Source organism: Panicum virgatum, chromosome 2N (genome assembly GCF_016808335.1).
Source record: "Panicum virgatum strain AP13 chromosome 2N, P.virgatum_v5, whole genome shotgun sequence".
Classification (NCBI taxonomy): domain Eukaryota; kingdom Viridiplantae; phylum Streptophyta; class Magnoliopsida; order Poales; family Poaceae; genus Panicum; species Panicum virgatum.
In genome coordinates, this window is record NC_053146.1 from 6,014,407 (window position 1) to 6,027,432 (window position 13,026).

Below are 13,026 nucleotides of genomic sequence, written 5' to 3' on the forward strand. Positions count from 1 at the left end.
GCGTGGTGGCGGCTTTATAGGGGTTGGGGCGGCAGCCCGACGAGGTCGACGGTGGCGGCGGCGGCGGGGGCCACGTCGGCGGGCGATTCACGGCCGCAGGTTGGGCTGATTGAGCGGGAGGCAGCAGCAGGGGATGTGCGGTACGTGGACGCAGCCAGGTTCACAGCGGCCTGGGTGATTGCGTCGCCGTCGACGTGGACGGCCTGGCCGCCATGCACGCAGATGCAGAGAGTTGTAGAGGGAGATCAGGATGGCAGCGGGTAACTAGGTGGCTCGCTCCGTCTGCAAGGAAGTGGCGGAAGGTTCCAGACCCACACGGCCGGCCACAATGCGACATGGAACTATGGAAGGAGACGATCGATTAGTGTCTGGTAATTTGGGCTTTAAGTTACGCGAGGAATTATATTTTGTCGTACTGATGAATCTGCCGCCTTATCCTCGGGCACTCTCTCGTGTCTTGTGTGGCGACCTCTTTGTACACCTGGTTGATGAGAAGAGTTCCTGACTTTTGTGCGTCTAGGAAGGAATCTTATATAAACTTTTCTAGGAGGGAATCTTATATGTATGAAGTATTAAATAAAATTTATTTGCAAAACCTCTTCACGGATGGGTGTAATTTTTCACGATGAATCTAATAATGACAATTAATTGATGGTTTGCTACAGTGATGCTACAGTAACTATCCTCTAATTACGCAGCCAAATGCTTCGTTAGATTCTTCAGGGTTCATAGCACAGGGTTTTTGGAGTTGGTTTTGTAAACTGTCTTTATGTAATACCCCTAATTAGTGGTCAAAGTGCTTTCTAGGATCTTCTAAGAAGAAACCAAATGGAGCACTTCTTGATCACCATTTCTACTATGGAATTTACTAGATCAGGTACCGACAAGAGTTACAGAAAATCGTGGAAGGTCCTATTGACCGGCGAGTTGCAAAGCCTATGTTATTTGGGAACATATCAAGTGCAAACCAATCTCTTCGTGCAAACCGTGCAAACTTAAATCTGGGCAACCGGATCAACGTCCAAAGGGCATGAGGGATTGGGTAATTTTACAATTAACTGCTTGCTCTTGGATTAGGTAATCACACTTTTGCAAATCCCCCCTCCCTCTGCGTCCTTCCCTTGGATGTTGATCCGATGGTCCAGATTGAAGTTTGCATAGTTTGCATGGAGAGATTGGTTTGCACCTGATACGTTCCCGTGTTACTTAGGGGCTTAGGGCCTGTTTGGATCTCCTGTTTTACGAATATTTTAGATCTTGACTTAGACACAACAATATGCGTATTAGCAAAAATAGGCTTTTCACGTTTTCATCGGTGGTACTCGGAAATATTAGGTGCTACCATGCTACCAAACAAGTTAGCACCTAAATAAACCGTTGCACGAAAAATTCATTGAAAAATATAGATTGAGAGAGCAGACAAACTTTTATCATTATGCAAAAATTGAGGTTGAACCGTTGAACAATAATTTTTTCAAATACAAACAGAAAAGAAAAGTCAGCATTTCAATATTTACACACCGCAACCCAAGGTCATCCAAGAAACTTGTTCACTAGATTGAGAAATGGAGGCATCTCGATGTCAGATAGACTTTGTTTTCATATATACAGAGATAGCCGAGTAAACAGGTTACCCAAGGCACAAGAGGATCATAAGAATAAGATCATCAGCTGCAAAGTCAAAAGGGGAGCAAAGAAAAAAAAACGGCCAAGAAAACTGACATGTGTAAAGCAAGCATATTCACAAGGATAGGGCACGTCGCATGGCAAGAGAAGCTTGGGCGGCGAGGGCAGTATGCACCATGCATGGTAGAGGAATCCCTATAGCGCCTTGCAAAGGAAGAGACTGTTTGGTGAGCTCCATCTGATTCTGATTCTCTATGGGAGCTGATTCTCTAAGAGAAGTGATTCTGTGGTCGAAAGTAACTCTCTTTGATTCTCTAGCATAAAATTTAAAATTAGGATGGAGAATCACTTCACAGAAGCAGGAGAAGCAATTTTTTCAGCTCCCGACATCTTAGTTTATTTCACAGAATCAGCAGAAAATCACTTCTGAAAAACTGTTTGGCAGAGCTCCCACTGCTTTCAGTAGAGATAGTTCAGGGGCTCTGCCAAATGCACCCGAAGCCAATAATTTGAATCCTACCGTCTTCCTCATGCTTATCCTCACCGATGTTGGAGCCACGAGGATGCTCTCTCCGACTTCATGTCGAGGACTCAACATAAGGGAACTATCGACATGCTAGTGCAATGCCAGACAGCCAGAGGTGGAGCGAGTTGGTCATGTCTCAAACCTCAAAGAAGGGCCGTGTGCGGATGTCGTCATCGGGCTGCCTGATGATTGCTAGATTTGGAGGCTAATGATTAGCGGACAGAGAAGCTGCCAGTGATGAGAGTACATGATTAGGAGGCAACTCGGGAGGCAGCCGGCCCTAGCTGCCCATAGGTCTTCCCTTTGCCCTCTTCCGCTGCGCCGCCGCCGGAGTAGGCCGTCGGCAAGGCCGTGCAGCTTGCCATGACGGTGGCGGCGAGGCTCAACTAGGAGGGGGAGGGCGGCGTGCACTGCAGCAGCCCGCCGGGGTGTTCCCTTGCGCGAGCGTGGAGCTCGGCGGGGCTGCCATCCGCGGCTGCGGCGGTGCCTGTCGGTGCCCGTGCAGTCTCCGGGAGGCGGCGGTGGCCTCTCCTTCGCTTCCCCCTCCTCCTCAGTGATGGCGCATCGGGGCTTGGGTGGGCGGATTCGATGCCGTGGTGGCCGGATCGGGCGCACCCAGGAGCGGGGGCGGCGCCGACGGGGCTTTCGGGTTTGGGGCCCTAGTGGCCAGATCCAGCACCCGAGGGCAGGGAGCGGCGACCGCGGTAATAAGACATGCTCCGGAGGTGGCTGCCTGTCAGGAAGTGGGTCGCTCAGCTTGGACCGCCGGTTTGGGGCCGACAGCGAGCGGGGTGACGGCTTCATCGTTGGTCAATCTTGCTGGCATGTGGACCTAGCTCGGTGGGCACAGAGAGAAATCTCAGTTGGCTTCGTGCTGGCCGGCAATGGTGCTGCTTGTTGCAGAGTTTTCCTCGTTGGAGGCTTTGTCGAGATGCTATCTTACTTGCAGGCCCGTGAAGGTCGAATGATATGGGAAACCATTCGAGGATATTCTTTTCCGGCGTAGCGCTGGTGTCAGCATTGATGACATCATTTGGTGCCATTCCCTCGTTGGAGGCGATGTTGACATATCATCCTACCTTTGCATCAGACGGAGGTTTATGTCAAAAAGAGCAAGCTACATACTATCCGGATATCAAGCTTCTAAACAGGCGAGTGATGTAATGGATTGGTACGCATGAATACATTGCAAGGTTAAAGTGGGAACGGATAAGAAGTTTGAAGCTTAGTCTTCTATGTTTTTTTCTTTGTTTTATAGCTTTGTTCTTGTATATGTGAAACTTCTCATTTGAGATCTAGAGTCTAAGAACTCTTATAAATCTTTTGGTCATAGTCATTATCATGTGATGATCAAAGCCGGAACCTTTTCCATAATCCCTAGTTGCATGATCCCTAAGTTTCCCTGAGTTATACTAGCATGTATAGGACGATAGAAATGCTATGCTTAATAGTTCTCGATAGAAGTCGAGTGACTTCTTGCACTCGCGAGATATAGGATATTTAGAAGTCGAGTAATTTCCAGTTACTCGCGAGATATAGGTTATATACTTATGTACAGTACCTGAGTTGTTGAAATTGATATGGAAATATGAGACCGGGCGGGGAATGATGATGATGTATAGGTATGGCAGCAGGACTGGGTTCCTGGGTGTCTTAGCCCCGTCCGAGTCGATTGAGGACCGTACTGTTGTTGGCCCTGCTGATTATGTTTGAATTGTACTAACCGCATACCGGGAGTAGGAGGTAGTCGAAACCGGTAAGCCGAGTACTGCCTTGCTTTGAAAGTGCAGGAACCCGCACCCAACTCCTGGGGTAGTCGAGTAGTCGCGGAGAAATGGGGATGCATTGTTTACTTTTGGTGGTCTCACGTTGAGCTCGGCTGACCATATGTCGTTGGGCTGGTTCCTGTAGTTCGAGGCGGGGAGGGGAATTATTGGCATGTAAAGTCCGACGGGGCATACGCGTGCCGTGTTGGTTAGGTCTACCTTGCAAGGTTAAATCGGATCAATTCGCCATCAGTCGCTCTCGGATATGAGCACCTTGATCACCGAGTCACATCGTAGTCCATGATAGAATGATAATTATACATATATGATGTTGAACACATTGAATTATTTTTTATTGCACCACCATATTTGCTATAGTTGGTTCATGCAAATATTAGATTAGAGATAATTTACATAGAATCTGGGGCTAAAATAATGAAAGTAAGGAATTAATTTAGTCGCTTTTCTGCAAAATAACCACCAGCCAAAAGCCGTACATGTCTAGGTATGTGGGCTAAGTTATATCCACTGGTCGGGTAAGTCTTGCTGAGTATTAGATGCTCAGGGTTTGTTGCTACCCAAATTATTTCAGGACCCCAGGACGTCGACTTCTGCCCCTGTTGTATCAAGTTCATCCGCCGGGATGCAGAGGGGTGGCAGGTCGTGGAGCGAGACCCTTAGGTTAGGGAGTCGGCGGGTTGCACACTTGAGGGCTAAGTGTGCAGCCCTCTATTTTTGCCGGACCGGTCTGACCGGTCTGTGTACCGGTCTGACCGGTGTTCGCGCAGGGTTTGCATGCAGACCGGTCTGACCGGTTGGGCAGAGCCAGCACACTCATGTAGTTGTAAGTCCTTTTTCCTTTGGATCTTGGTTATTTCCGCTGTAAAATTTGTAAACCATGTAAGTTATGTACATTATGTAAGCTATTGTGTATTTGAACTTGGCTTGTGAAAACTCTTGTATCCTAGTTTGTCACCTTGATATATTTTCAAGTCTTGTCGTGCTTGTACCATCTGCGCCCCGCTTTCACGTGGGACTACCGGTGTTGTTTCGATCGGGCCGTGGGTTGAGAAAGGACTGTCAAATTAAACCATTAAGCTAATGCGTCCGATGTGTTCAAATGACGGCCATTACGCTTAATTTACAGTTTTAATTTGGCGGTTCCTTCACAATGATCAAAGCCGGAACCTTTTCCGTAATCTAAAAAATGATGAGGAGGGAAGTGAGAGTGAGAGAGGGGTCAAAAGAGAGAAGGGAAGAAAGAAGTGAACTCTGTGACCAATGGTAACACATGTTTCTAGTTTCTACATTGGCCGACAAAATAGCTAGTATGGTTTTACCTCAAAGTCTGTCACGGGACCAACACAACCCAAACTCACGATAACTGATAAGTATGTATCCTAAAACTGGATTTTCAATATTAAACATCATTAAAACTAGATTTACTCTAATTGGTTCGTATATATTTTTATAGATCCTAACAACCACTTAGTTTACATATGCATATATCAAAGATCTAAAAACATTGACCCATAATAACATATTCACTCCGTCCACAAATCTATGAACTTAGAATAAGCAAGATTTTGTCATTTATCTTACCAAGCAATTAGCTGAACATGCATACTGCGTGCACGAAATCTACAAGACTGTTTGCAGAGGCCACGACCTTAATTTAATATTTGAAATAGAGATTCCATAATGCAACGATATACTAGCAGTTTTATATTTACAGCGAACCATGGGTGTTGTAGTTTGGATGTTCTAAATCTCAATTTGGAAATGAAGGGACCAATGGATTCAAGTGATAGAATAGTAACATTTACTTGCTCTGATCATAAATATAATTTCATTTATGTTTACCCTAAGTTATTTCTTTACCTTTGAACAGGTGCATGCATGTACAATTAAAACGAAAATTATTATATTTTATAAAATTCATAACTTCCACAATGAATCTAATTAACAATACAATTTTATAAAATGTTAGATATTAATCCAAAGTTAGGAAAGTTTATTTTAGGTCAAAGCTAAGTGTATTTATATCTATGATTGGAAGATAAGTAGTTAATATTTTCTCCTCTATTTACAGATTTGGAAATGCTTTGTTGCTGCTGCTTCCCCTCTATGTACCCTGGTTACTACCATATGGGCGAAATAGCAAAGGTGAATTTTAGAAAAGACCATCATGGACAGTCACAACTACCGATCAAGAGGAATGCCGGCTAGGGAGGTGCAACGAGCGCGAGCGGGCGGTGGGGGTGGGGTGGGGGCATGGGAGAACTTTGCCAGTGTACACAAGATTGTCACCATATATTATAAGAAAAAGATAATTTTTAGCCCCAATAATAACTCATTTATCACTACCGAGCCCGCTTATATATTTTTGGATTCGCCCCTTGACGCCGCAGCGCCCTTGTTGTATCTCACCATGCTGCGCCACCGCTAAATCGGATGCTCAAGTTATTAATACAATGGCCACGCCGCCTACGGCACTATTAGGAAGAAAGAATAGGTCAAGTTAGGAAGAACCAGTCACTGAACACTCTCTGGGCTGCACAGGATCTGAGACCAGCCAAAACAGGTAGGTGGCAGATGTTTTCAGTCAACCAAAGAGATAACACTAGATATAGAATGGTTGCAGGCACTAAGACTAAGAGAGATGTGTGTGCAGACCAGCCCCTGCAGCCTCGCCGTCTCCAGCCAAATTAAACGCTAAGCGCCCGTGCATTGCAGGATCCCGGGCCTATAAATACAGCCTCGCCCTCAGCCCCCTCCCTCTCATCAGTCACCCATCACACTCGTCGTCTTGGTCAGAGACATCCGTGAGCCGTCGTCGCCATGGACGCCGACATGGCCGCCATGTTCCCCAATGGGATCCGGGCCTTGCTCGTCGACGACGACGCCAAGTTCCTGAAATCGGCTACCGCGACGCTCTCCGCCCTGAACTTCGAAGGTACTACGTGCACTCTGCCACTAACTCGACCTGACACTGCTTCTTTTTCTCTACGAATCATCTGTGTAAACATGTGTTTTTTTTTTGCAAAGATTTTGAGTTTTGGCATGTAATTAAGTTTTTGTTTCTGGAAAGTTATATCTTGTTTGGACTAATTTTTTTCAATATCTTGCGGTTGTTTTCTAACGAAAAATTATTTTGCCCTGACATCATGCATGGGATGCATGCATCTCACTGGCTCTGCCTCTTCGTGTCACGCTCGCAGTGGTGACCTGCAGCACCGTCGCGTATGCCCTCAGGTCCCTCACCACCGGCAAGCTCAAAGGCTTCGACGTCGTCCTCGCCCACGCCGCCAGGGCCGCCGCCTGCGGCTTCAACTTCCGCGCCATCGTCGAGGCCGACCTGCTCATCCCCGTCATCTACTGTGAGTCGTCGTCGTAATAACAAGCAGCTACATGCATGAGATCTGATCAGGACTGCAGGATACATGTGTATTAATTGTTGTCGTTTATGCTTCGGCGGCAGTCCTCCCGCCGGACCACCAGGCCGCCGGCGACGAGGCCGAGGAGCTGCTGCGCACGCTGGAGGCGCGGGGGGCCTACGTCATCCAGAAGCCGCTGGACGGCGACGAGGTGCGCACCCGGCTGTGGACCGTCATCGCGTGGCGCAAGTGCGGCCTGGAGACCAAGGCGAGCGGCGGCGGCAAGCGCGGCGGCGCCGTCCACTTGGAGGCCGGCGTGGGCGCCGGAGGGGAGGACGAGGGCCGCGTCCACTACAAGGTCGTGAGGGCAAGAGCGGCCCGGAAGAGGAAGGGCGGCGCCGGCAGCAGCCAACCCGCCGGAGGTTAGATTACTTTTAACTGATTGTTAAGGCTTGTCATCATGCAGTTACTATGCTTATTATTACTTTTAACTTATTTCTTCTGTTTGTCCATTGAGCAGGAGGCCACTCAGACAAGGGAAAGGAGAAGGAAAACGTGGCTAATAACCAGCGAGAGGTGCCAATTCAATTTGACATCCTGATTCAATTCTCTACCGTTTGCCTATTTTTACAGTAGTGGTACACTTTGGAATGAATACGGTGTTGTGATGGTTACTGCAAAAGTTTCTAGAATGTAGCAGCAGTAACTTCTTCTCATTACATATTCTGGACACGTAGAGTGTAGAGCCTCCATCATACGTTACTCTTAATTTAATTTACTGCTACCGAATCATATATATGTACATTATGTGCATACATGCATGTCTCTATGGTAATAATCTCTTGACGAGTCTAGTGACGCAAGACTATATGCAAGACTATCTCTAGCTAGCTTGTCTCGTATTATAGTTAATGAATGTAGTGCACTCTTGGTTCATGTAGTAACTAATCTTATGCCATATTTAGAGGATGGTGTACTATATCCAGTCTGGAATTGACCGGTCAAAGTTTTGTTTAGAATACTTGCATCGGTCAGAAAACATCTTGAAAGCATCTTTGTTTTTAACCAGAGGATGTAGGGTCAGTCTCACAACTTATCACGACAACTTTCATCCCCTATATTTGAAAAGGTTTTTATCCACGTAGTTCGTGCTTGATCTTAAACTTTCATGCATAACTATATAAGGCAGATGTATGTAGTTACTTGTTATTGTACAACATTGTCTAGTTTTCAGAAATTCTTCAGTAATCTACTGTTAGCAAAAAAAACTTAAAGAAAATCAATAAATCACTCAATTATATTTACTTCTTTTGTAGCCTGCACAGCAGAAACACGGCCGAGGCAAGAAAGCCAAGAAGAGCAGCGGTGAAGCGTTCAAGCAGCTCCCGCAACCTGACAAAGGAATGGTGAGTGGCCGGCAGCCCCGGCACTGGCACCCACGGCCGTCGTCTGATCTGTTCGTGGAGTCAGTCCTGCGGACCCTCAACGTGCCACCCTACAACCCCAAGTTCTTCTCCGACTTTGCCGGCCCGAGCAGCAACGCTGCCGCCCCGGCACCGCCGCCGCCTCCTGTGTACGCATCACCAACAGCGCCTGCCCCATCAGCGCCGCCGCTTCCGGTGTACGCATCTGCACCACCAGCATTTCCACCGGCGGCGAACAATGTCGTGTTTGGCAGCATGGCGGCACCGGCGGCAGCAACAACCATGGCCGCCGCCGCCTCCGCTGCCACGTACGAGCCGCAGGTCTCCCGCGGTGGCACCCAGACACAGCAGGGCCCGCCGCCGCCGCCGCCTGTGATGCAGCAAGACATGGTCGCAGCGGTGGCGGCCGGCGATGGTCCATTCACCGGCGGCATGGCTGCTGGAGCTTCAGCTGCAGCCGCTACAGAGGCAGGAGTGCCGCCCCAGCACGACGGCGATGCATCAGACAAGGTGGCGATGCTGGCTGGATTGCTCAACAACGACTTCGACGTCAGCGGCGGATCGTCATCGTCACTCGCCGCGCCTGATGCGCAGATTCTCGCCATGGTTTCGGATCTGAATGGGCTAATCTCAGGAGGTGAAATTAGCAGCACAGTCGCTGCATCATCCATGGCGCCTCAGGATTTCGACGCGGCGCCGGATGGTGCCAGCAGCAAGGCTCCACCGTTCATGGCGCCCGATCAGGATCTCGACAACGCTTCTGCTGATCAGTACGAGGACAACACCTCGTTCCATCTTGATGCTCTTCTTGGTGACCTGCGCGTTCCCATGTCCGAGTTCGACGACGCCCAGCTGGGTGGCTCAACTAGTGGCGGCGCCGCCGCCGCCGCCCATGATGCTGCGGCGACCTCGCTTAACGGCGAGGAAGGAGAAGGTGGTCTCGTGGAGGCAATGTTTGCTTCTGATCAGCATGAGGACGAGGACGGCATCCTTGATGCTCTTCTTGGTGACCTGCACGGCCCCATTTTCGAGTTCGACGACGTCCACCTAGACGCCCAGCTTGGTGGCTCAAGCTCAACTAGTGGTAGCGGCGAGGATGTCATTGACCTGAATGACATTGACATTCCGTTTGACGTCTGGACCTTCGAGATGGAAGATTTCATGTCCCCGCAACACAAGAACAAGAACAAGAACGATGCCCGCGAGTAGTTCTTGAAGGGCGGCAACGCGATGCTTCGTAGAAGTAGACAAGAAGGTAATAAGTGAGAGAGGAAGACTGAGTTCCTTCTCGGAAATAAAGACCAGCTTTCGACAGTGTGATGATGATGATAATGCAATTACCCTGCATCTGAAATCTGAACTGTTCGTGCGTTTGCCGGAAGATGTTGTTAAGTTCTTTAGACCTGTTTAATCGTTTCGTTAATGTTACCAGCCATATAATAAACTGGTTTAGTTTTCTTTTTTTGATTCGATATTTCTGAAGCAACCTTTTTGAGTTATTTTTGCGATTGAGTCCATGGTGTTTCTGAAAACACTATGGCAGCCATTCAAGTGCAAATAAAGTTGGCCTTGGCATTTGGCAAGATGTTGGATGCAACTTGTGAGTGCAGTGCCAACCCTCCCTAGCATAGTCCCATTGGGAAGTTGGACACAAAGAACCGATTAATAGCTTTACACTCTGTAAATTTAAAAAACAATTTTGTTCAGATTTAATGTGAAACATAGTGTCAATCTCAATATGTGATTTAGGGTACAGTTCTGAAAAACCAATAATAGTGTTTAGACAATGCTTTTTAACTTTTTTAACTTAAAAAGCTATAAAAAACTTAGGAAACTAAGCTTTTCAGTTTTCCATGTAAATTCAACTTTTCTGAGCTTTTACCTTTCCTAACTAAAGTTTTTGATTTTCCGAAAGCTGCACGAGAAGTTCACCGCTTGTTTTCACGCTAAAAAAACTGCCTAGAAGCTCCAACAAATAGATCCCTTTTTACCTGTGCTTATAGAGGTGAGACATGCATATATCATGAGTGTACGTATGATATGTTATTCACTGTATTTCGGAAAGATCATATTTTTTTTGAAATATCCGGAACACACTATAATCTGGGCAACCAAATATTGGATAGTGTTCTTATCAAAAAAAAAAAGAAAAAGAAAAACACCGTCCATTGGTGACAAAAGAAAAACATCGTCCATGGCGCAGTGAGAGAGATATTGGACCAAGTTGGGTCCTAACGAAGCCCAGCCCATTAAGAGTTCTCATCTAGGAAAAAAATCTGTTTTACCTCTTTCAACTATCACGAAAGTTTGGTTTTTCTCCCGCAACTACGAAACCGGGTACTTCACCTCCCTCAATTTTTCAAACCGTGCATTTTACCTCTCTCGAGTGGGTTTGAAGATTGTTCGCTACAGTAACCGTGGTTGCTACAGTGACCGTCGTTTTGTTTTTTCTTTTTTTAAAAAAAATCAGTTGAATCTTTGAAAAATTATTGTAAATTATAGAAAAATCATAAAATGAAAATTTTAATTTTGTTGGACTCCATATGAGAAGATCTACACATTGAACATATAATATGATATGCTTTAGTATCAAGTTTATAGAAAAATCATAAAATAAAAAATCTAATTTTGTTAGACTCCACATGAAATTGAATTTATAATAATTTACAAAATTAAATTTCACATGAAATTGAATCTAACAAAATTCAATTTTGTAAATTCAATTTCATGTGGAATCTAACAAAATTAGATTTCTATTTTATGATTTTTCTATGATTTGCAATGATTTTTCATAGATTCAGCCAAATAAATAAAAAAGACAAAGACAAAACCTTCGTAGCAAAAACTTTATACTAAATCATATCATATTATATGTTCAATGTGTAGATCTTTTCATGTGGAGTCCAACAAAATTAGATTTTTCATTTTATGATTTTTCTATAATTTACAATGATTTTTCAAAGATTTAACTGATTTTTTTTTAAAAAAGAAAAAGATAAAACTACGGTTAGTGTAGCAAACCGTGTAGCGAAACAGTCTTCAAAACCACTCGAGAGAGGTAAAATGCACGGTTTGAAAATTTGAGAGAAGTAAAGTACCCGATTTAATAGTTATGGAAAAAAATTCAAACTTTCATGATAATTGGAGGAGGCAAAACAGACTTTCCCTCTTCACGGCCATGTTTGGTTTAGAGGCACAAAAAATTTATTGAAAAGTTTTTCATATGTTTGGCAAAACCAATCCTAACCAAACATATGTAATCTGATGCAATTGCTAAATGCACACAACTATGTGTCCCCAAAATTCTGAAATTGCTTGAAATTGCTAAGTGCACACACATAGATACATAAACAGCCCAACATAATATACAGAATCCGTTTCCTTTGCAACACAAATATAGTCCATAAACACAAATATTGGGCAACCAACTATGCCGGCACAATTCACACACTGTCTCAAAGTTTACATAACAAAACAAAGTCCCATAAATAAATACTAACGACGATACATACTTATTAGAGGCCCAACATATGTCTCATATGGCATAATTTATAGGGTTCTCACCGGCGCCTTTGTGCCATAAAACATGCATATGCAATTTCATCACGGACCGCATTCATGTTCACATCGTCTTCAACTTCATCGGCCTCACGCATTTCCGCCTCATCCTCATCTTCTTCGAGCATTCTCAACCCGCCTAATGCTGTAGCCATATTAAAGTCAACATCGTCATCATCATTTTCCAAAATGAAATTATGTAGGCCACAACATGCTAGAATGATTTCTACTTGTGTACGCTCAGAATATTTAGGGATGCCGTAGTACAGAATTCTCCACTTCATCTTCAGGATCCCGAATGACTGCTCTATGACCGACCTAAGTGAAGAATGCGCTTTGTTATATACCTCTTGTGTACCCGAAGGTCCTGATCCCTTTCTCCATGCCCGTTGAAGGTACTTCACCCCCCCCCCTATAAGGTGCTAGATATCCTGGCCTGTTGGGGTACCCCGCATCAACCAGATAAAACTTTCCTGCATTGACAACGCAACAATCAACCAACATGGGTTACATATTCATTGCAACATACAACGATGCTTACTTGCAAACAATTTACCTGCGGGTGGATGGGGAAAATTTGTGCCATATTTGCGAATGGCTTCTTGCAGCACTGTCCAATCATGTGCTGATCCAGGAATCCCCGCAGCAACAAATGTGAAGTGATGATCAAAGTCACATATGGCCAGTACATTCTGAGTTTTTTCATTTCGCCTATCGATATATTGGCCAACCTTACTAAAAGGTATGAT

At 45.5% G+C, this 13,026-nt stretch overlaps 1 protein-coding gene across 1 annotated transcript; it reads left to right on the forward strand.

The window, feature by feature from the left end:
- The first annotated feature begins 6,759 nt into the window (after window positions 1-6,759).
- On the forward strand, window positions 6,760-7,722 carry LOC120662303 (two-component response regulator ORR32-like). The gene is made up of 3 exons (XM_039941481.1): window positions 6,760-6,874; window positions 7,140-7,298; window positions 7,400-7,722. The coding sequence occupies exons 1-3, from the start codon at window positions 6,760-6,762 to the stop codon at window positions 7,720-7,722; spliced, it is 597 nt and encodes a 198-aa protein (XP_039797415.1).
- Window positions 7,723-13,026: the final 5,304 nt, after the last annotated feature.